Here is a 25,081-nt window from a genome sequence, read left to right on the forward strand (position 1 = left end):
CTTTACAACATGCCATATTTTGTTCTTTAATGAACTCTTCATCAAGACAGAAAGCATAACGCATCGGAGCCTTTCTAAAATATTTCTCTAATTTGACCCTGCCACCCTCCTAACCACGTCCTCTTATCTGCAGCCAGTCTTCACTCTCTTTAAATGTATCCTTGACATTTTTCTACAATAAAAGACAGGAGGAACTCCAGAGTCTTATTTCCAATTCAGATGAGTTGCATGCTGTGGATCACACCGTTCTCTGCCTCTTTTCCTACATCTATATGATAGAAAACTGTTTTTTTATAGAAGGGTACTATGACATCTTACTTCTTGGGTGGGATTTTTTTAAAGCATTGTTAGAACAGCTGTTCTTTTTTTGCAATGATACTTTGTACCACATCGCTGAGGCTGCTGCATTCAAACAGAAAACAATTAACAAGGTCAGGCTGAAAGTTCAGGACAGTTGTACTTAGATATCATATGCTATTATAGCTTACTATCAGAAAAAAAGTGAATCACAATCTCTCTCTCTGTGTCACCAAATGCCGAATGGGGGCATTCCCCTTTTTTGGAACACATACAGAATCATGTTGACTTCATCACAGAGTGAGGTGAGAAAGCAGGGTAGATTTTGGATTACAGAACTCTGAACTGCCTTTCAAAAAAGAACCCGAAATTTCAATAAAGTGTATATTTCTCTTATCAATGTATTTCCATGTTTCCAAGCTTCGCTGTTTTACCCAGTACAACAGTCCCTTTTTAAGGTGCTGTTCGGTAATAGCTTTGGAATATGAATTAAGTTTGTACACACAAAGATACATAATGGAAATAGAAATGGAGAGCCCTGTCTTACAAGCTTTGAAATACTGACATTGCAGTTGAAGCAATACCAAGGTCACCTTGTCCTTCTACTTAACTTTTACTTTATTAAGGATCTGCAGAAATGTTTCTTTTACCAACTCAGTAACATTGAGCTCCCTCAGCTGTGTAGATCTCATTTTCCTCTTGCACTGTAACTTACTCTGCAGGCTGTATATACACCATATATATTACACAGTATCACTCCAAGCCTACCATGTTCCTACTGTCTTTCCTGGAAATACTCTGATGACTGTAGCAAGGTCTGCTGTGACAGGACAAGAGGTAATGGTTTTAAACTAAAGGAGGGTAGATTTAGACTGGATATAAGGAAAAAAAATTTTACTGTGATGGTGGTGACACACTGGCACAAGTTGCCCAGAGAAGTAGTACATGCCCCATCGCTGGAAACATTCCAGGTCAGGCTGGGCACAGCTCTGAGCAACCTGATCTAGTTGAAGGTGTCCCTGCTCACTGCAGGGGGGTGGGACTAGATGACCTCTAAAGGTCCCTTCCAAGCCAAACTATTCTATGGTTCTATGGCTACTCTCAGAAGCATGACTTGGAGCCAGACAGATCTCTGGTCCAAACCAATATTGCCATTCTTTAGACAACTTTTGCCTTGTACAGTGGCGTAGGCTCAGCAACAATGCTCACCTTTTATTTGCTGCTGACAATGCATAGAATTGCATGACCCAGAGTTAGCTTCTGTATCTGTGGATGAATCATCTTCGTCAATGTTAATCTCTTCAGTGATAATTTCTGGGCCCAGTTTTGCCATATAAAGCATACTAATTCTCTTCAAGGTCTTATTTTCTTTGTTCAGCTGAAAGTTGAGAAGCACAAACAGTAAGAAGCTAGTCAGTCTGTCTTTAAGCTGCTGTGCAAGAAAAAAAAGTCAACTGTATTTTTTTTCTCCCTTACCATTAAAAGATCTAACAAACAAAGATGACAAAGTGACATTAGATTAAATGCTCCATTCAACATTAAAATGGTCTGAAGACGGGAAGCTTGTAGTCTTTCATCTCTGAGGAAGCTTGAATTAATCCATGGCCGCCTTTCCTCTCTGGTACTTCTGACTAATAAATACCTTGTGTAGGTTCAAATCAAATCAAATCAACTACCAGGCTTACTTAATGCTACTCATTCCTTGTGATAGCTGCTTCAGCTCCTTACCCTTAAGCACATACCAGTATCAACAGGAGCCCTAACTGAATGACCTGAAGAAGGGCCGGTGCTCCTGAACGCTCATCTGGTTTTGCCAACTATATCATTTGGTCAAATAAAAACTCTTACCTCCTCCTATGCCCTTATTCTGCCTATAAAGTACAAACACCCCAACTATTGTACTCCCAGTCACAGCAGATGTACCTCAAAAGTCTTTTCAATTATTTCCAATTCTTAAGAATTATTACTAGTACAGTCAATGTATGTAAGATGAAAGCCATAAACCAATTCTTTATGGGTCAAACCACAAGTCAGAAACCACTCTGGGCTGGATGCTTAAACGCATGACTGGTTGGTGGATGACACAGAAGAGGTTCTGTAATGCACCTCCACCTTGATCAAGGTGCCAGAAAAAACTGAACAACAGGGATGGCTGCAAATGTTTCGCTGTTACCATTTCTTTCACTGTCCTGCATCTAGACACCCCGTGCTAGCAGCTCTCAGCAAGCTTGGCACTATCTCAGGGGTGTTCAGGTCTATGTTGAGGGGACTGGTGACCACCCACCAGCCAAACATGCCCTGTATTCAGGTCTAAGAAGGACATTCATTTTTCTACTAATGATGTACAACATGTTGAAGTCAACATGCACATCCAAAGTCCAATATCTACCTTGAAATAAAACACATACTGAACAGTTAGGCTGACCCTGAAGTTTTACCTAAGCAATCTTCTTTGATCCCCCCCTTTCCTCAGCCCCCCGACTACAGGAGACTTACTTAAGTAACAACAACATCTCATTCCCAAAGAATGAAACTGAGCAAGCGGGAAGGGTGGTGTAAGGAACCTTATTTAGTCAGCTCACAGCAACAGACAAATCAGTTTTGGCAAAGCAGTCCCATGGGGTAAAACTAGTCTTTGAACTGCTTCTCTATGTGCATTACAGGAAGAGTGCAAAGAAGAAAAGTTACATAAATATGTTCATTTTCTTTCTTATATGCTGATTGTCTATCTTATGAATTCTAATATAGTGTCATTATGCAAACAATTAAGTAAATACCTCCAGAAAGTACATTGCTAATGCATCTAAATTAAACTGATTTCTTGCTGGTGTGATTTTTACCATATCTAAGGATGTACTTTGGGCGGGGGATGGGGAGGGAGGGAAAAAAAAAAAAGAAAAAAAAAGGCAGTCAGCATTGCTAATGAAATTTGGTTCGAAATTGCTGTAATCCATTTTCTGATGAAGTGGCTCAGATGCATTTTACACAACCAAAAATATATAACAGAGAGATAAAAACATTCTTTAATAATAATGCACTTCTGATGAGATGGAATATAGAAAATTACACACTTGCTAAATTCATCAGACTAGACGCAATCAACAGAGCAGCAGAGGTCACCTTTCCCCTGCCCTCGCTTTGCTTTCATAAACAATCACCTGAAATGTAATGCAGTGGTTGACTTTTTCCATTTGATTTAGACACTGAAATGCTCATTATTGTTTTATATCTCATGCAGGACAGTTCTAAAACTTGTTTTCCATTTAACCTGAATGCATATAAAAACTAGATATCAAGATACCAGTCCATGACTTACTGTTCCAAAACAAAAACTAAATTAAAATGCTTATTTTTTTCTTTAAAAGAATGAATTATATTTGGATCTTGCATATAACTTACAGTTTTTGCCACTTGAGAACAGTTTCACAGATCTGCAAGACTACAAAACATATATGGGACATGTACGCAATCTCAAGTTAAAAAAATAAAAATAAAAAAGAAATCAGATGAAACAGAATCATCATCATTCTTCTCACCTTAGAAGCTAGAGCCTCAGCACTTTCACGGCACGTCTTCTCAATTTCAAGATGGTTCTGAATACAGTTTACTTCCTCAATAACCATGTGAGAAACTAGGGGAAAAGTTTAAAAATTAGTCAGTATTTTCCTGCATTTGACACGTGCATTTGACACATGCATCCCATAAGCAGAAACTTTACATTTTTTTCTGTTAACTTTCTATGCACACATTTCAAATACAGGGAAGTACGTACTTAGATAACCAACATGGACAGGAACTGTTTAGAACATTGAATATTTGGTTCATTGCTTTAAGCAACGCTCTCAAGTCATGTCTGCAGCATTAGAGTGGGAACTGGAGAACTGAGCATAAACTTATGGAAGTAGAAGACCAGCAGGAGCCTCCCTGACCATCATCACTCACCATCTTTATTTCATTACCTCTTGAAGAATCAGCCAGACCACTAGGACCGACCCTTCAGATTGCCATCATAACCCTCTTGAAAATTTGGTATGGACACCTGTTTCAGAAGACTGGAACCTTGACATTTTTAAACAGCAATGTTAACTCAGGTGTCTTACAAAGGTTATTTTCACCTTCCAGTCTTCAGGTTTATAAGGTATTTTAAATACCATCACACTTGCTAAACACGCTGTATGAGAGCAGCTGCAGGATGGAGATATAGCACAGGTCTGGGGCAAGTTTACTAGGAAATGGAGAAAGGAGTTAAGTGACCCAAGTCTCCACATTTTGTAGTGCCTCCTACAGCACAAACTCCACCGAAGCCAAATCATTAGCATGGCACAGTTCCTTCTTCTGGTTCTGCCCCATCAGCTTCAATGCTAGCTGCAGCTGCTGGGATACCCCCTGACGAATGCAGTCCTGATGGAAACTCAACAATGCTTGCACTGCCCCATTTCTGACAACCTCAGCTGAATAACCCAAGTTCCATATTACTATATGGCTGTAACGTCTGAATTGTTTATTTGAAGTCTCTTTGTGCTTGAGCACACCCTAAAATAAGCACCGTGGTCTCACACCCTGCTTTCACAGTCCTACACAGATTCAGACACCAGCACAGACACATGGCCACACACAGTCTTCCATGAGACCAGGGCCGAGAGCGAGCTGCCTGACTGCACCTGTGCTACTGTATTTGATGTCACAGCTGGAAAAGCAAGAGACTGCACTTACAGAATCCCTATTACCACAGTGGGTCCACATCACTATACCAAAGATATGCAATATTCCTACAGTGACCAAAAAGTTATGGAACAAATCTTATTTTGTAACATAGAATACCAGTGTGGGTTAGAGGACATTTAAAAGCACAGATGCGTTTTGGCATGCAATTCCTCTCAACTTCCAGCAGTACATGGGTACTTAACAAGTGTTGAAAGTCATCTTTTAAGTGACAAACTTCAAGTCGCACAGGGGATCTAGAGCAAAGCAGGAAACCCAACAACAGTTTCCCATTTCTCAGGCTAGCATCTTGCTCATTGACGCAACTCCTCTTTGGCTCCTGGCACCCTTATTCATCCTAAGCCTGGACCCTAATTCTGCAAGTCATTTCATGGCAGATTCCTTTTCAGCCCAGTGTCAGGATTTCAATGTGTAGAAAGGACTATTCGCAGCTGAAAAATACTTTGGAACTGGAACAAAGCTAGAAGAATATAGTGTAAATATGGAGGAGGACTTCTAGTATGTCCTTTCATTTTCATGAAGATAAGCTTTAAAAACTAGTGAATTCATACCACTGGGTAGAAAGTCCCTCCCACCCTCTTCCAAGACTTTTGCCTAAAAACTGAGGAAAGATACTTAAGTTCTCTTTGATATTCAGAGGTCATCTTAATGACTGCAAAACAGGACTTTAGGACAGCAAAAAGCAGGCTGTTAACAAGTGGTTTTACGCAGCTTTATTGATATTTAGTCAACATTAACTAACATTTTTGTTAATGACATAGGAAACGAGCAATGCATTGGAGTTTGCTGTCCAATCAGTAGCTGCATGCAAGAAACAAGTTCTACAAAATATGAGCGGGCAAAAAAAAGAGCAGGGCAGAGTACTGGGAAATCTTGGTTCAAAAGTTATTTTCACATGAAGTGTTCCAACAACAGAGCAACCACATCTCTCTCTTTGGTTGTCTTTTTATTTCCATTTTTTCTGCCTTTGGAGAAATTATCTGCTCCAAGCATGCCGTACCAGCTGCTGCATTTAATTTGAGAAAGGAAAAGCTTCAGGTAGTACATTTCCATATTTCTTCTGGTTTTATTCTACCTAGCTCTGGGAATTTGGAGTAATGAAATGCTTTGGACAGGATGAGGGAGCAGTGGAAATACAGAGCTGCTCCCATTTTACAGACAGGAATCTAATGGCCTCAAGCAAGACTGAAGTTAGGAAACAAGGATTGGGCTCACATGGCAGAACTAGGGATTACTCTTGGTTCATTTAAACTTAATTAACCTGCAATTATGATTAACTCAGGGGAAAAAATCTTTCCAAATTAAATACAAAAATATATTATTTCCTAAGTCTGTCCAAAGTTCTTATTATGTCAATATTAAAATTCATAAAGCAGCACTAAGTGGCCTGAAACATCTCTAACCTTGACAGTTTTTTTCAGGGGTAATAATAATCTGCAGCAAATGCAGGCCAACCAAAAACCACTTAACTAATTAGTAGTTGCAGTCACCGAGAAAACATGAATCAACACTGTTATTACAAGTGGCACATTTGAGTGGCATCTAATTATGACTTGATGAGCACGATACTTGCATTATCAACATTACTACTGCATCCCATCAGGGACTAAAAGCCGCTGATGGCATTGACTGCGAGAAACTCCCACTCAATGGTACTGCAGCACCCAACAATCTCCTTGGCAGGGGCACCCTCACTAAATGACATGTTAAGCGTAATTACTGGTAGACATTGTAAATAAACAGGATTGGAAGTGAAAATTGTACCAAGTGCATAAGACACAATCTGACACATTGGAAGTGGCAGCCTTAATTGAGAGTTTCTTTGACTGCTCAAGATCATTTCAACTGCATTTCTCGGAGGACAGTGATTATAACTGTGGAGACAGACGGCATAATGGTATCAGCACTGCTGACAGAGCAGTGAATTAAATTGTATCTGCTGTTGTGTGAAAGCCTTGATGAGAGGTACAGATCCTTAGTGGTCTTATCATTATAACACAATGGTCATGTTGTCATCAACCTTGCTGGCTCCAATTGAAAAGAAATGATTGTGTGTTGAAGCTTTCCCCCCCACCACCACCTTCTATCTCTTGTGCTCAATAGAACCAATTTTCAGAGAGCTATGAAATCACGCAATAGGGCCTAAAATGCAGCTGCTTGGCATACAAACGGGGCCCCATTAAACTAGAATCACACACAATATGTGTTTATGCCAGGGGAACAAATAGAAGCTGAGTACAGGCCAAGTTTATTCACAGACACAAAGCCGATGTAGCTCTTCATCAATATAATTGCCTTTTATATTGTCGTTTAAATAATGGGCTCTATTATTGCCTTAAAATCCTAATATTCCTGGCATTTTATCACTATGTTTACAAGGTATGTCCTTTAAAAATGTGAAAGGAAGATAAAAGAAACCTATAAAATTTTACAACATCAAATATTACTTCAAATTTTAAGTCTTAACTACTTGACATTTTCTGCCACACTCTGGTATTCCTTGTATCATAACAAAAACAAAACAGGCTGCAATTTTTTCCAGAGGAATTAGACTTCTTAGAGAATATTCTTGCCTCACAGAACAGTTATCAAAGATCATTTAAGGCAGAGGATGATTCCTGTTGATTTTAGATTATTTTCCATAATTGTATCATATGAACAATTATAAAATAGAAGTGAGCAAATTCCTCTATTAACACAGTAACACGAAAGTACAGACCATGTGATTTCCTTCTCCTGCATTAACTTCATCCACATTTCTGATGCTTCATTGTGCAGTTCACCGTACTGGCACAAACCAGACAAAACAGACCACAATCCTATTGTAATTGTCTCTTCTAAGGAGCTACTCCACTAGGATACTTCCACTCCCATTAGATGTGCTTTGTTGCTTCCAGACACCATACAGTTTCAATAGAACCATTACCATAAAGGTGTAAAACTGAATATTGACATTCTCACAGCCCAGACAAGACAGAACTTGCTTTAAAAATTATCAAGAGACAGCAGTTCATCCGAAAAACCTCTATTGGTGTGTCTAGTCTTAATTTTACTCCTTCTTCATGAAAAAAAATATTATCATCATTAACAATCTCAGCAATAGGGTCAAATCCCCCTCAATCCAAGCATATATGATTTTAGAAGTCACTTGCAGAGTCCAGGTGAGATAGAGCCACATTTGTACCACTGTATTTTCACCACTTTACACCTTAAGAATGGCTACCTGTGTTGGAGCGTATAAATGCTGTGACAGCAGTTAGTCTGACAATGGTCAAAGTCTCACCGGATTATCTCCTTGAAATAAGGCTTTGAAGGAGAAAGAGCAAGTGGACCTGAATCTCAGCATTCTTAACACTGCTGTGGAGTACGCAGAGCAACTTTCATACTCTCTACAGCAAAAAAAATCCCACTAACATTATCAACTTACTTTTCTGAAACTCCTCCAGTTTTTTGACAGCCTCATCTCGTTCTTGCTTGATTTTGTCACACTGTAGGAGAAGAGAAAATTGAAATGAAACACTGATCCCGGTTATTTAATTAGCAGTCAGTCTCAACATGCAAAATCAACAAAGATCAATTGCTGGCACAATAACATACCGAAGCCTATCAAAGCATCATTTCTTTTTGCTCTCAGTCATGTAAGATTGATGGACACTATGCGTAAGAAATTCATTACCCAGAGTATTTCCTAAGCAAACTGGCAGGAAGTACTTGATTTTAGGTTTCAATTCAGAGCTACTCCAAAAATATTTCAGAAGTGCCACGTTATCCAAAACTGATGTACATAGTCATCCATGTTCCACACAACAGCGAAAGCAATACTTTGCATGTAGGAATATGCTTTAAGTCTAGCTTCTTTAACACAAATAGACTTGGAAGAGAAGCCTACATTGCTATACCTACCATGTGCAAGGAAAACCTCAAAACCATGCTGTTCAGTTTCACAGCATCAAGAGCAAGTTTCAGCCTTGAAAAGGGGAGGACACTCATTCTCCTACTTTGAGGATTTCCCATTACCCCAGTCTTATTAATTTTGGGGTTAATGCTAATACTACACAGGGCTGCAATCACTGATCTTATGATGGAAAGGTTTCTTCAAAGAGAAAGAATAAAACAGACATTAAATAGACTTCTCTAAGAAAATCCCTTCTATAAGCAACTGAAAGAACTCAAAGAAATGAGTCAACTTCACAAGAGACACAGTCTGTGATTAACCATGCTGTGAAAAACACATGACCCGGGGGGAAAGTATGAGTGGCACACAACGTGTCTTACACACACAGCATACCAGACATCCTTCCTCACATGCAGCTGTGTATGTTCACAGTAATAAATCACCGCAAGACCATGAGTTAACTTCTGGGAGAGATCTGTGTGACTGAGTTGCTTACAGTGTAACTGCAATTACCAGGATACTGGGAAAAAAAAACCTGAAATGATTCTGCTCGATTTTCAGTTTTTCCACATGAAGACCCACTTTGACTTAGCTGGAAAAGGAGCCTGCTGTTAAGTAACAAGAATGGGAAAAGCGTGATTCAAAAGCAGCCAAATTCAAGAGAGCCCTTCTATCAGCTCCAGAGGATCCTGGATGAGGCCCAAAGAAGGATCTGCTCTTCAGCACGGAGAGGATGCCATTGGTGTCGCCTCAGGGGCGGCTTCCATGGAGGCTTTGGAAGCCACTGCTGATGGCTATCTGTGGGAGCAAAAGGAGCGGCACTCAACAAGCAACCACTTCTCTCGTGGCACTAGGGTGATGAGGCAAGGGACAACTGCTGAGTAGGGACAAGTCAGTCCCTAGCTGCTGTAAAGGTCTGTGAAACAAGGAAGAGCTGCAGAAGGAGCAAGACATGCTGAGCAAGTGGCACCGGATGAGGACTCACCGTTTCATCTGGTTCTGTTAACAAAGGAGCTGTTCAGAGGATCTTGCACAGGAGAGGTGCGGAAAGGAAATCTGTGCATGAATCTTGCTGCCCTCCCTCTCAGTTTCCTCAGCAAAAATTTGCCTTACCTTATTGGCAGAACTGCAGTCTAGGAACAGAAGGCAGTAAAAGACGCAGAAAGATTTTCTGATTGTTCCTGCAGAGCACAGCTGTGCTGCAAAAGGGGATCAGTATGAGCTGTTGCCTTTTTGTATTTCACAAGAGAGACACTGTAACCACACTGGCATACTTCACCCACGGATTTTTCTGCATGCTGCAAGCTTTCAGCCCACTACAAATTAAGTGAGCAAGCACTTCTAATGCTCTGTTTAAAAACCAAAAAGATTAGCATTTTAAGGATCTGGTCTATTGCCTGTGGAAGTCAACAAGACACTATCCTACCGATGGAAACCTTGATGTAGATGATGCAGTACACTCCCTATCCCAATGGTTGGAAAAACTCCCTTTGAAATACTCCAGCAACGTGCTCTAAGGCATAACAGCTTTCCCTCTGCGGCAAAAGGGAAAGTTAAATGACCTATTCCACTTCACCTTGAGTGTTATTTGCAGAGAGTGCTCCATTTGGACCACGGCAAGCCGACTGTTCTCCTGATAGCTACACGTTTCTCCACACAATCAGGGTCTGTAGGTTTGGGTCTCTGCAGAGTAATTCCTACTCCCAGTTGCAGCTTTCTGAATATTTTCCTTTTGCTGCTACTGTGCTTCAGAATGAAAAAACAGGAAGAAAAGGAGAGCAGGAGATTGTTGCCCTTGCTGAAATGATCAATGGAAAGCACTTTGCCTTTTGTCTTGCAATCAAACCCGTGCAAGCAGAGCTGTTACAAGTCCTACCAAAAAGACCCTAATTTATCTCCAATTTAGCTAAGAATTAGAAGAAGTTGAGATTGTCTTTAATTATTTGTTCTGTTTCAAACTGGAAAGTTATGCAAATAAAATATTCATTTCCAGCAATTAAGTTTCATAATAAAAATATATTGTCACCCCTTAAAATAAGTTTACCTTTAAAACAGGAAATTTTAAAAATACCAAACTTTAGCAGTGTTAGCTGCTCTCAAAAAGCTGTACAGAAGCCTTCAACATTCACAGCCACCTCACTTTTCAAAAAAGCATTTTGAGGCATATACAGCAGAATTGTTAATTTACAAGAATATCACTAATCCTAAATGTTAAAAGGCAAATACTATATTACTATAAAATCTACTGTTCACTTTTCATATCCAAGCACATGCAACTGTTGAAGAGAAACTGTTTCCAAGTATTTGCTAAGTCTCCCCTTGTCAGTATTAACAGATATCTCCATACTCAAGAGTACCCTCAAATGAAAAAAAAAGAGTTGATAACTCCTAGATTGTCGGTCATTTTTCTGTTTTTAACTTTATTTTGTTAGAAGTTCCAGCTTCCCTGTAGAGGAAAATAAGCATTTATACCATTTATTTTACTATATTTTTAATATTTATATCACCATTACCCCAATAAAAATCAAAGGTAATAGACAATATTCCCATTCCAGTCCTGAACCAGCTATAGGAGTCAACAATAATTTCTTGGCAAAAGACATTGCACCTATATTTTTAGAAACAAATAAATTCAGTTTCCAAAATTTATTTTGTGAAAAACTCCTTACAATATTTCACCTTTGCAGGAGGAAGTTCAGGAGCTTTGCCATTCCCACTCAATTTCAGAGTTTTGCCTTCTAGGGACACAAGATACGCAGCAATACTTTCATTTCTAGCACAGAGAACTGATACACTGACTACTTACAAGTAAAACACATAAGTGTCAAAGATCGGTGTTCAAACCAAATACTGCATAGCGAGGTGACTACCAGTACGTGAATTTGGCCTGTACTTGGAGTTTGCACAATACCGGGACAGTACTGTGCCATCACAGGAACCTGACACTACAACATGATGTTGGGAAATCGGTGCACACAAACACCTAGAAGCCTGTGGATATACTGGTCTCCGCACACCCACTCCCACCAGCCTAATAACTCTTGGCCACTAATTCTGGGGAAGCCTGGGTTTCTTGTCTATTCTCTTCTAGCAGGCTTCTTTTTTGCCAACTGTTTTGCACATAAGCTCCTACTGACTTCAGTAAAGGGCCTTCAAAGGGCAAAAACAAGGAGGAGATTGTTCAGTCCAGATATTAAGATGCAAGAAGTTCACGTAGTAGCCATATAGTCAATTAAGCCATTGCTAAGTAACACAAGATACATTCTTTCCCATTTAGACAGATTGTGAAATTTATGCAGATTTAATGCCTGTTCTAAAATTATGAGTTTGCTCAAAAGTATCCTATGACATTTGTGGTACTCTGCTTACAGAAAGAATGAGCATGTCATCAAGGCAGAATCCCTTCTCCATCCCCATGTGGTGACAAAACGTATAATCCATTCTATACATGTTTACCAGAACACCATGAACTATCAGAGATACAGTATTACACCTACTGCTTTGGAAAGCTGTCTTAGCTTCCCCCCCCTACTGGCAGCATGACAAAACACTGTCAAAACCAGTGTTCAGAGTCATTTCTGTCTGATTAGCAAGTAGTCAAGTATTTATTCATGATCTGACTCTGAATACGTCAGAACTGCATATTAAGTTACCTACACTTGCGTGCAACAGGATGTTAGTTATCTATTTTTGGGGGACCAGTATGCATGCTTAGTTGGCTACTCCGATTAAAAGGATGACCTAAGAGAAGTAATCTCCCAGTGTCATTTTTGCTCGTTTTTGAAAGTATTTAAAAATACTAATAAAAAATACGCTTGCACCAATTTTGTCAGAGAGCCCACCAGAGGTCTCCAAATTGGCAGTTTGGCAAGGCAATAAGGAAGAGACACTGCAGACCAAAGATCTTCTATTTTGCTCCAGAACTTTCACGGTTATTCACATCCTTTTGAGCAGCACTGCTTTGAACAATGTAACCTACGTAAAAGTCAATTTACTTTCTAATCTTAAGAAAAATATGTGAAACAAAGACCATAAGTTTTCAAAAATTAAAATTACACCTTATTTTAAGTTAGCTGCCTGTTATGCACCAATTCCATGTTTCTAATATAAACTAGGATAATTTCTCCATGACACAGCTCATCTTTCAGACCCATACAAGTGTACTAGTGACTTTGAAAAAAATTCCACCAACTGAATCCAAAGCACATACATAGAGTGCTGTCTGATTCCTGTGTGGTACTTCCCACAAATAATCTACAAATCTTTTTCTAAAAAAAAGTAATGCTCTCTTCTCTTTCTCCTGTTGACGCAATTATGTGACCACAATTGATACAGAGGAAACCCTTTGCTTACACTCATACTGACAGACAGTGGCAGAAAGTGGAACAGAAGTCGCCCACAACTTCCCAGCCCCACAGGCAGAAATAGCCTGTGTTATACTTCCTCCAAGATCAGGTTTGATCCTGCAAAGCATAAAGCAAGTTACAAAGTTAGAGAGACTAACTCAGCCTCTCTGTTCAGTTCGGCAATACCCAGCCCTGCAATAACACGAGGAATCATTTCTTCCACTATCGGCACTGTAAGCCAACATAACCATGAACTCTGTATCAGTAGATTATTTTTTCTGTAAAAGAAATGCACTTAGGGCCTCACACTTAACCACTTGAGCCAAAGCACTTAAACAATTAGGCAGGACTGCTTATACAAGCACACCGATTTGCAGGATGAAGATTCTTGGATGAAGAATACTTGCATAACAACTGAAAATCCTCTAACCTTGAGCACGTGCTTAACTAATTTGCCTGACTGGGGATATAATCCCCATGTGCTCAGGGTTGGAGGATTTTCAGTTGTGGTGCAAGGATTCTGAAAAACATCATACCAACCTTCCAAAGAAACACACAAGTGGCTAGAGATATGCAGTTACATGAAAGAAGTCTTGTGAGGAAGAGGAGCAAGGAATAAAGAGCAGAATGCAAGAAACAACCTCAGAACATGATTTCACCTCAGTTTTGGCAACAAAATTTTTCATTGGAATTGCCTTTGAAGAAAAAACAATTTTCAAAATAAAAATGCAGCTCAAGAAAAGCCTCCTAATTCCCCGCACCCCTCAACCTAAACAAAGCTTTGTTGAAGAAAGACCAAAGCTAGCAAGACTTGGGTTGAAGGCAAAGCTGGGGGGCCCACTTTTCATGCAATTGGCAGTCCTGGTGTGGAACTCCTCACATGTGATGGAAGCCAACAATCAGCACAGGCTTGGGAGGCGGGACAAATTTGAGGAAGAGAGCTGTGGAGGGCAGAACACGCAGAAACCACATGCAGCTGAGGAAGTCCCCAGGCTGCAAGTAGTTTGGAGACTAGAAAAGTACTCTGTGGAGGTGTAACACATGCTCGCACACTCCTCCTTCTCTGCTGCTGTCAGTGACAGGTACGGGGCTAGATGGACTCTTGGTCTAATTCAGTTTCATTCTCCTTTTCTTCTGAGCACTAGGAGGTGAACTGCCACAGTCCTCCAAACAGTGAAAATAGAGGACAGATTTCCTGGGATATCTGAGGCTCTGGTGTAGGGCAGCAGAACAGGAATGCAGCAACAAGCACAGTAACAAGGACAAGGTGGTCAGTGGGGAGCAGGGAGTGAAGCACAATATGCTGAGCTCTGTGGAAATACATATAATCATTTCTGAAGCATAATATGAAGATAAGCTTCAAGTTTGCTTTAATAATGAGAAAGTAGTTAAGGACAAGGTCTTCCCAATGCAGCCCTGAACTGCAACATTTATAACAACTGGATTAAACTTGACCCTTCAGAAATGACTTCACAAAAAGCTAAACTAAACCTCCATGCCTTAGCAGCTAACAGGGATTTGAGAAATAACATGTTTCTTGCATCTTCAGCTCACCAATACTGGAGAAAGGAGAATATTCTGCTTACAATACAGTGTAGCACTGACTCCTCTGCCCTCCTCACTACCTGGAACTGATAAGAGGCTTTTACTGGCCACAGTTTCTTTTGGCAGGTATCTGCTAAAAACCTTTTGCACGTTGACATGGATTTATGCAACACAACACTGCCATCAAATCTCTCATAGTTCTCTGTTCCTGTTGGCTTCCTCGCAGAAAGCAGGTGTGCTGAATGAACAAGAGCCATGGGTGGGAAGAGCTACCTAACCAAACGTGCTTAATTTTACTACTAGGAAGACAATGTATCATAATTAAAATAAACAATCTAGAAAGAGGTCATTATTTCCTACTCCAGTATCTCTGAAAATTAAAAAACGAAGCCTGCAGTAATGTATGACGTTCAGCCCATATATTCAAAGCCTCTTTTCAAGTTGGACAGGCACACAGATTTCACAGAAGGATATGTGATATGCTGCAAATCTGTTCTGTGCTGCAGTACCATTCTGCAAATTGAGATAAGACATCCTGCTCTCCTATTAAAAGTTGGGGGGTTTTGGGGAGATGGGACAGGGAGAAAGACTTCAAATACCTTCAGAAATCATATTCCTACATTCTGAATTTTCAGAAGGGCTGGGTGAGGGGGGGAGTTGTTCTAATTTCTTTTTCATATTGTGCAAATCAAGTTGTAATAAAACAAGGTTTAGGTCCAAGAGAAACAAGTTTTCCTTAGAATATCTAAACACTTGAGTTGGTCTATGCTCACATTGTAACCACATGCAAACTAGCTATAGCAGCAATCATTTTATATATATATATATATATATTTAGAGCAACTTTTCTGGAGTGGGGCAGCTAGGATAGCTGCTGGGAGTTGCATTCATTGCTCCTCAATACCTATAGGTATGCAAGTAGTACTCTATGAGTGACACTGTTGTAAGTAATCAGCTGAGCTCACAAAAGCAGAGAAGAACCTCCTATAGCCGATAAGGTATTCTGACATTTAGCATTTTAGCATTAAAGAAATAATCAATAGATACAAACCTCCTCTTTTGTTTTCTTATTCTCCGCTCTAAGCTCTTCATATTCACCAATAGCTATACAAGAGGGAAAAAAAAAAGAAAAAAGTTAATATTGCAGCACCTCCTTTACACAAATTAGCTCTCCATTTAATTCATTTTAAAGCTCTTCTGGCTATTTACACAGATGTCTTAAATAACCTGGATCATAAACTTCATTAATAGCCTATGGACGAACTGGATATCCTTTTAGAATTGAAGTAATTGGAAAGTGTCTGAAAAAGATGGTGGCTCCCAAAACAATCAATTTTTGATCAATGGAGAGTTAAACAACCTTATTGATTGAGGTCAAAAATTACAAAGTGAATGTACTGGCTTGCAGTCACCATTTTAAACCCACACTGGCTCAGGTTACAGATCAATGCTAGATAGCATGGTTAATGCAATACTGTTATACATACGTACCTCCAGAGTAGCTGAGCACCTTTCTTTATTTATTTGTTCATTAACATTTTCTTTCAACAAGAGTCTATGAGAGATGTTTGGTTTTTTTCTTTAAACTCCATGGTGGAGACATGAAAAGATTGTATTATTTACCCAAGATCACACAAGAACTCAGCTGCAGGGATCAGCAGGGAAGGGATCAACCTCCAGGATGCTGGAGGTCCATTGTTTCAAACCAGTAAATAATATGCAGAAACAATCAATCAGCTACCAATTAAGCTTCCAGTTTACTGTGTATTCTTGTGTGCCCTTCTTAAACTTTTTATTTTACTACCTTAGGAACTTGCCACCGTTGCCCCAACTTACCAGTTCTATCAGTGTGTCCCATATGGGCTGTTTGGCCTTCAAGGCCACAGAAATTTTATTGTCACTAGGAAGAAGCTGAATACCTCTCCAAACCTTAAAGAAACAAACCTTGCAAGAAAGGAACACTTTTCAGTCTTTAAGATGCATACTACATGCTGATGCAGTTCCTCTAAGAAAGGGCACCTAAAGTGAAACAATGTTATTTCCTACACAAAAACGTAAAAGCTATGCCTCTAGATCACTGTTCCACTTCTAAGCCATTTACCTGTTCCCTTTAGGAAAACAAGGGAAGAGATTTCTAGCATCCAGATGCAAGAAAAGGAATGAAAACCCTATCAACAGATACAATTCAAGTTTATTCATACTTGAAAACTGCTACTGTTTGCTCACCCTTAAGGCAAACTCATACTCACTATTCTTTATAAATGACTGAAAAATGTAAATGCAGATTTGCCACACCCTTGACAGCTCTCCTCACGTGCTAGGTGAACCAAGAACTCTGAATCGTCAGCCCTTAAGGCACGGATATAAGAACAAGTTACTCAAAAACAAGGATATGAACTTACACAACACTCCAGCAATCCCCAGTAAGGGCTCACATGTTTAAGACTGGAAATTAAACTGCCTGTTCAGGGAAGCCTTTCCCTCTTTTAGTGCGGATGGTAATCCAAGGCACATTCGCCATGGAATGCAAACAAATTCATCAGCTACTCCACACTGTGCTCACACAGCAACTTTCTTCAGTGCCTTTTTACCGTGCCCATCCCCTTACTGTCGCTGCAAAACTATTAGTTCTCCCTTCAATAAAGCTAATACATAGTAAGGATCTGATATCTTAAAACAAGATTGTCCTTCATGGATGGCAACCTCTAGATGCTCCCATATGGATCCCATTATTCAGATTTTTGGGTATGGATTTATTAACACTAAATCTAATTAAGAAACTGCTGTTTTTATCAGGCCTGGATACAGAAATAATAATTAAAATATGGCTATGCACATTTTCTGCTATATATCAGATTCTCTGCGACAGCAGAAGACGACTTAAAAGTTATGAAGTGTGACTGGTGAGTTGGTGGGTTTTTTTTCTTTGTTTGAACATTGGGAGAGGGGGTTCTTGGGAACTTTTTAAACAAAGTTTCCCAAGTGTTTTATGTACAATGAAGTTTTGATGCCATAACCTTCACTGAAACACTAAATGGCATAAAGGTGACAATGACCTCTGCTCTAAAACTACCTTGAAACAATTAATACCAGCAGCACCAGGCAATACTTTACATGTTCCAAATCTCATGTAGATTATTGAGCCTTAAAGCCTCTTTGATAGATTAGGAGGTACCATTGCCACCCATTTATAGACTGACAAACCAGAAATCATGCTGTATGAGGACTTCCCTAAACCTCTGAGAGACAAGACTATTTTTTCTCCTTCACCTGTGAAGGCTCTCACACAACATACAAGACAACAGCACCTGAGCACCTCCAAACTTCTTACATTTCACCTTGCCTCAACAAGATTATACTATATATAAATTACCCTAGAATAAAGACATCTCTTTCCAATAAATTAGTGGTGAATGAAACAAACAAGTGAAGGTGCTTACTCCAGGTGCTACTAAAATTCCAGAATTATATTAAATCCTCTCAAAGAATCAATATTGTAGCATGCATTGATAGTAAAATGCCTACATTGTACTCATTAGCCTCCAGTGAATCCCAAAGAACTGTAATAAATACATATCAGAGACCTCGAGATACTGTTGCTGTCTGACGCTTACTGAAGTTTATCCTTAATAGAATTATTCCTGATATACAGCAGTGTTATATAAACAATTTATCAGGATACAAACCACATTTCTTTGCTTCTGGCTATCTTCATGCAGTATGAGGGCAACACTACAACTTCACTTCAAGAATAAGGAGAGGAAAAAGCTGGAAAAAGAAGAAACTAACAGAACATTTTGGGCTATAGCTCTTAAGCCACCCAAAACATATTCCCAGCCAACCCTGCTCTTATTGTAAAAGTCAAACCACAAAATAGCCAACGTGAGTGAACACAGCATGCTCCTTCCTAACATGACCACGCTCATTCACCAACTACTCACTCCACAGCTCAGTTGGCCAGAAAGGACTGTCCTGCCAACACGTATCCATGTACTTTATCTGTATTGAATTAAGCAGTTAACTTTGTATACAGAAGCTCTTTTAATTATATCGTAGTCTTTTGATTTTTAGTTGTGAACCTGTGTCTCCTGAACCTGGACTTGCTAACAAATGATGTGTATTATCTAAATTAGATGTTTTATATATTAGATATTTATTATGGCTAAAAAGCTCTTATTGGTAAAACAAGGTCATAAGGGTAAAAGTATATAATGACTATAATTCATAGTGAGCAACAGAAAAGACACCTTCATTTACACAGAGTGAGGTGGTGAGACTCTTCCTACTCTTTTTATTACAAAATTCATCAACCCCTTTTCTAAAGCATTATATTAAAAAATAAAACTTAATAAAACCACCTTAAAAATACTACATGCATATAGTTTAGCATTTATATTGTAAACCAGGGTGGCCTTCAAGTAGATTGAGAGCCCCTCCATGCCAAACCCATGAGTAATGCCACTTCAGCATCTCAAACCTACTTATTTAACCAGAAAGTAAGTAGAGCTGTCAAAGGAAGGAACTGTCATTCCACTATTTATTCTTCTAGACTACGGACCAGGCATGTCTTTACTGGTACAGGCAAGAGAAAGAGCTGACAGCAGAAGTAGTCCTTCGCTCTAGATGAAACAAACTATCCTAATGAAATAATTTTTTGTTGGTAGAAGTTATCTAACACCTGGCTTTTTGCAAGTTCTGATATGTAAGAAAGAGAATTACCCCTGACAGCAACACTGCACTAGAAGCTTTAATGGCACTGCTGCCACCACCCTCCTCATCCCAGTGTACCTGGAACAGGAACAGTCAGGCCAAGCCTGCTGTGCAAACCATCTCTCAAATAGCCACGGTGTCCCTACAAGCACAGCACGCACAAGACCTGCGATTTGCTGTCAAGAGTATAAACAAAAGTGAAAAGGGCTCAATTTTTCTCGTTACCCATTTTAGTCTCAAAGATCCCTTTCACTCAACCCAGTCAATCTCTATTTCAATGGGATGCAGTGTGGCATCGGCAGCACCAGCCACATGCAAACTACTCCAAACCGATGCCTGGGCAGCATTCTTAACATCTCCTGGGCGTCCAAAAAAGAGATGGAGCTGAGGAACAAGCGCTAATCAGCTTGTATTAAGGTGAAGATATGTGATGGCATTATATCTGCTACTTTACAATGACTCCAAATCTTGAGTCAGAATACATAAACCTGTTACTAGGCCCTAAGCTTACATGGCCAAACCAAGCTTTTGGTCACATACCAGCTGCACTAGCTGATATCTACAAGGTTCAATTACCAAACAGTTCTTAAAAAAAATAAGCAAAAATAATGTGTGTTTGTATACAAAGGTAAGCGTTAAGTACAGATACTATAAGTCAGACCCTGCATCTGTGTTCCCACATGCTTTGATTTTACTCAAATCTGTAAAAGCGTGTACAAATAATTTTTTTAATGAGACCCCAAATTTGCATCCTGTGGTCTTACAGCTTCCTGGAAACTCGACGGGGAAATTAAACACACCACTGCCTGATACAGCCCAACCACTGAGCTCACACCAAAAGATTTGCCTTCACATGTTTCTGAAAAACAGGTACAGTCCAACACAAGAAGCAGAAGTGGGAAACACTTTTAAACTCTAATAAATTAAGAAAACATTCGAGTAGGATGGCTTCGGCTGGGGAATGATGACCACTGTGTATGAATACCCACATACACAGGTTACACGGCGGGGGGGATGGGAATAACCTACAGGGGGAAATGGAGCAGCCAACAAGATATCCTACCCTAAATGCAGGAATTCCTCTGGCCATAAAAATTACCCCTTTGCCACACAGGGTAAATTTGTCAAATCACATTAAGAGGTTATCAAAAACATATACTTAAGAAATACTACTCTGAGATATTTACGGCAGATTTGCAGTCTGTTCTTTAGAAGATACACAGTATTCCCTTATTCAAAGTTTCCAGCACTTTATTCTTTTAAAGAGATCCAACAGATCATTTAAAAAAAAAAAATTATACCGAGCCACAGTGCTTAAGACTAGAAACTGGAAATAATCTCATTTCATTAAATCCAGCCAACAAAGAGATAGCAAGATAAGACCTTTAAAACTTATGGCAAAAATTCAGGCAGCATAAACAGGTTCAGTATATGTGTAGTTAACAGGAGTTGTTAACCACTGTAATTTAGAAAAGTGACCAGAAACGTGACTGTGACAGTGGCAGCTGAAGTATAATTTTACCTCGTTCATAACTCCAGAGGTTTTGGTTGCTGACTCCTGTTTTCAGCTGAACAAAAAGTGAGCGCAGCGGAAGATGACTCTCTCCTTAAGGGCAAAGTACCAGCAGTGCCAATAAAGCTAAACAAGACAATCTCCCAGGCAGGTAACTAACCGCTGTCATGACGCAGCTGTTAGTCGGTTTGCTACAGTTCCTTCAGGTTTTACAACCAACCATTAATAACGCAAGATTTTGCCCACTTGATTTTGTTTTGTTTCAATTTTAAGTTTTACCCAAAGGAATTACAAGTGCCAGTTGAACAGAAATGTGCACTGCTGGAAATATCACTTAGAGTACAGTTAGGTAACACTAATATCTGTAGCGGATCTGCTTTATCTAACACCAAGCCACCTCAGAAAGCTATTCACAGGATTAAAACTCAAAACAATACTTTTAAGTCCTAAATATCATCAATACAGAGATCGTGTTTCTTCATGATGCTCACCTTAAACTTGGTAATGGAGCAACTGAAGAACGATCAGTATCAGGTATCTGAGTCTAACATACAGGACTTGGAAAATTCAGCATGGGTGAAAGATGAGCATATCTTGCACACACAGAGCTTTGGTGTCCTTGTCGCCATTCAGAGCTCTGCCAAACAGCCAAGTGAATTTGCTCAGACACCAGTCAGCATCACAGCTGCCACTGAGAACTGAGCGGGCAGCTACCAAACACCTGCCTCAGGTTCAATCTACTGACCTTGTTGAGGGAAAGTACAAGCAGTAGTTGAAACGTGACAGCAATCAGCCACGTACATTGCTGTTTGCCTTCCCCTCTGCCTTTCGCATCACTTCTCGGGCAATTTAGTTACCTGGTGCCAGGCAAGCTTATCAAGACTTGGAAAGCACATACTGAAAGAGAAACCAAACAAGGGCTACTGAACAAATGTTCTCTGAAACCCCTTCAAATCAAAGGGTGTTTTTCAGAAATCTGACTACAGACCATAATGTTACAGTAATCTGAAGCCATATGCCACTTTGAATGCAATAAAGGCGGGTCTCCTGAAAAGCATGGACACCCATTACACCAAATATTCAGAGACTCCCATTTTCATGCTGCCTCTGTTTAACAGAGCATCCTAAAATTACTTGAGGAAAGTTGTTAGTATCTAAAATAGTCTTGTTTTGTTATCAATAAGAATGGAGGGGAAACTATATATTCAAACTTACAGTGTATAAAGAGGAAACAAATTTACTTTTAAATTACTTTTAAAAATTGTTACTACAGTAACAACATCTAGGTCATTACTGTTAAGATAACTTTATGCATCTTATTACCTTTTCATCACTTGGGCTCTTTACGTTGGGCACATCAGACTTGTCAATTAACATAATTTAACTACTAATTTAACTATGGTGTGCTACCATAATTTTGCATTGGTTTAGATGCCAAACAGCATATAGAAGAGTATTTTCAAAAGTTCTCCACTGGCTAACTTTCCGCCAACCATACAATCACAAAACACATTTGTTAGCCTCACAACAACATACTACAACCCCCATGTTTGGCGACAAACATCCACCAAGAACAGTGCCTTACAGGACAGGGTCTGCCGAGTACAGTTTTTATTTCAACAGCGTAAGTGGATCTGGGGCAGCCAGTCCTCAAGTTACAGTAACTTTCCCTTGAGCTAATTGCTGCAGTCCTGTAAAGTTTCATTAGACATTAAAGGGTACTCAGCCTCCTGGAGCAGAAGACTTTTAGACGTTGGAACTGAAGCCCCAGCCTAACCAACTCCAAAAGGCTCAGGTTTCTTTGAAGAATAACCCAACTTGCCTTTTTTGCAACCGATCATTGTCATTTTAGCAACTGTCCTCTTGGCACAGACAAATCCTCTGGAGCCAACAGTACTGGAGGGAAGCAGTCAATCAGCAAAACACCCCAGATTTTTAGCCTTATTTTTTGGTCCCATACTATCAAAACACATATCTATAAGATTATAATTAATTTTATACCCACTAAAATCCCTGTAAGTCAGAATCTATCCACTGCAGCTGGTAATAATGAATTTACAATGTTGACTGTACAGGAATAACCCAAATATGAAGTGCCAAAGCAGGTCATAAAAGTTCATAAATATCCAGCTAAAATTTGGTTAAGAAAAGCTTCTGCAATACAGCAAAGGTGACTGAGTGCATTTATGGTCAAAATTAATGACAGAAAAAGGGGCGCTGATCACATCCCCATAATTTCACTCTTCTACACAACTTTGTCCGACAGGTCCTTTCCAAGCAGCTCCTCCCAGGCTCACGGCAGACCAGAAGGCAGCTGTGGGAATTACCAGCTGCAGGAATTACCAGCTGCGAATTACAGCACTGGTACTCTGCACCTACTGCACATGATGCTGCGAGACAGGAGGCACGCCGACTACTTGATGCATACCCACAAGAAGGTGTCCACAATTCAAACAGCTGGTAACGCTACTTCCTCAGATGCTGCCTACCTATTTAACCGAGGCAGAAACTCTGCTGGGATAACCTGGTTCGGGGACAGACTGCCCAGGGAAGTTAAAAAATGGCTGCCTTCTCCACGCCCCTTCTTACAAAATATGAAATATTACAATATTTTTATTTCTAAGCCGAACTATGCACTCATGAAGCTGAACATCTACAGATCTGAAGGACTGGACTTTTCCACAAAAGCATCAAGAGTGCTTCGCAGAGGGAACCAAACCAACCCAGGCCAAGTGCTTCCTTTCACTTACTCTGGAACAACAGAAGGCTCTGCAGAAACTTACGGCTTATCAGGGCAAGCCCCAAGCTATCGGCAGGAAGTTTGCACACTGATGGGCAGCGGTGCAAAGGGTGTTTGATGGGTTGGGTTGGTGCTGGATTCTGCAATGCAGAGCAGGAGCTGTGACACAACACCAGGCTAGGCGCAGCCAGGCACTCCGTGTGAAGCTCAGCTCCACAGAGACAGCGAGGCAGGCGGACTTTCACCCCCTGGAGCCAGCTGGAGATCGCGCTCACCAGTACTGCCAGTCGGGGATCAATGCCAGCGGAGCGCCAGGCCTGGGGCTAGACCGAAGCCGGGAGGAAGGTCGGGGTTGACAGCAGCGACAGCCCGTGTGCCAGGACGCCTCGGCCTCCCACTCTCACCCCGGCGCGCCATGGGCCCCCGCGACGCCTGCGCTCACCCAGGGCGCCTGCGGGGAGGTGAGGCAGCCGGGACAAGTGCCCACCAGGGAAGCAGCCACAACGTTTCACTCCCCCGATTTATTTTAGTAAGGGTGAGTTTTTTTTTTTGGTTTTTTTTTTTTTATTTTTCCCTGCGGGGACAGAGAGAGGGGCCTGGGAGCGAGAGGGGACCCGACGGCCGGGCCGGGGGACGCCCAGGCCGCAGCCGCCCCCTGGCGCAGGCCGCGCCCGCCCTGACACGCCCCGGGGAGCCACCGCCTCCCGCCACCCCGCAGCGGCCGCGCTCCCGCCGGCCGAGCCCGGGCCCTCGGCGGCGCGGGAAGCGGGGGAGCCGCTCTCTCCAGCGCCGGAGGCGGCGACGGCACCGCCCGCCCCTACCTTGGTCCTTCAGGCTGGCGAGGAGCTCCAGCTGCTTCTCCTCGTCGGAGCTGTTCATCCTGCCCCGCCGCCGCCTGCCAGCGGCTGCCCCGCTCTGCCCCACCGAGCGCGGCTTCACCTGGCAGCGGCCGGCGGCTCCCGCAGCCCCGGGGCGCGGCGGGCGCGGCGAGCGGCCCGGCCCGCTCTGCTCTGCACATGCCCAGACTCCCGCGGCGCCCCAGTGAGCATGTGCGGGGTGCGGGCACGGCGGCGGCACCTGGGCCCGCGGGCGGGAGGGGCGGCTGGCACACGGCCCGGCACACCGGCACGGCGCCCGGCACACGGCTCCTGCCCCCCCAGGCCCTCGGAGTGCTGCTCCGCTTCTCAGCGAGTGGGCAGGAGGGGGAAGAGACCCCAGCAAGGGGCCACCGGCCAGAGGGGACACCTGTCCCCAGGCACAGCGGGCCGTCAGGGCCTTTCCCTCCAGCCGCCCGGGCAGGGGTCTCCCATGGG

General features: G+C 41.4%; 1 protein-coding gene across 3 annotated transcripts in view; it reads right to left on the reverse strand.

The window, feature by feature from the left end:
• SHTN1 (shootin 1) overlaps positions 1 to 24,802 on the reverse strand; it is a 66,601-nt gene extending 41,799 nt beyond the window's left edge. The window contains exons 1-5 of one of the 3 annotated variants that reach the window (XM_075108237.1): positions 24,590 to 24,802; positions 15,857 to 15,909; positions 8,447 to 8,507; positions 3,834 to 3,928; positions 1,507 to 1,675 (exon numbers count right to left, since the gene is read on the reverse strand). In XM_075108237.1, coding sequence (XP_074964338.1) covers positions 1,507 to 1,675; positions 3,834 to 3,928; positions 8,447 to 8,507; positions 15,857 to 15,909; positions 24,590 to 24,647 — 436 coding nt within the window. In that variant the 5' untranslated portion in view covers positions 24,648 to 24,802. Of the gene's footprint in view, positions 1 to 1,506; positions 1,676 to 3,833; positions 3,929 to 8,446; positions 8,508 to 15,856; positions 15,910 to 24,043; positions 24,386 to 24,589 lie in introns of those variants that run through there. The other 2 variants (XM_075108236.1, XM_075108239.1) reach the window with 2 other exon arrangements.
• Positions 24,803 to 25,081: the final 279 nt, after the last annotated feature.

Source organism: Phalacrocorax aristotelis, chromosome 12 (genome assembly GCF_949628215.1).
Source record: "Phalacrocorax aristotelis chromosome 12, bGulAri2.1, whole genome shotgun sequence".
Taxonomy (NCBI): Eukaryota; Metazoa; Chordata; class Aves; order Suliformes; family Phalacrocoracidae; genus Phalacrocorax; species Phalacrocorax aristotelis.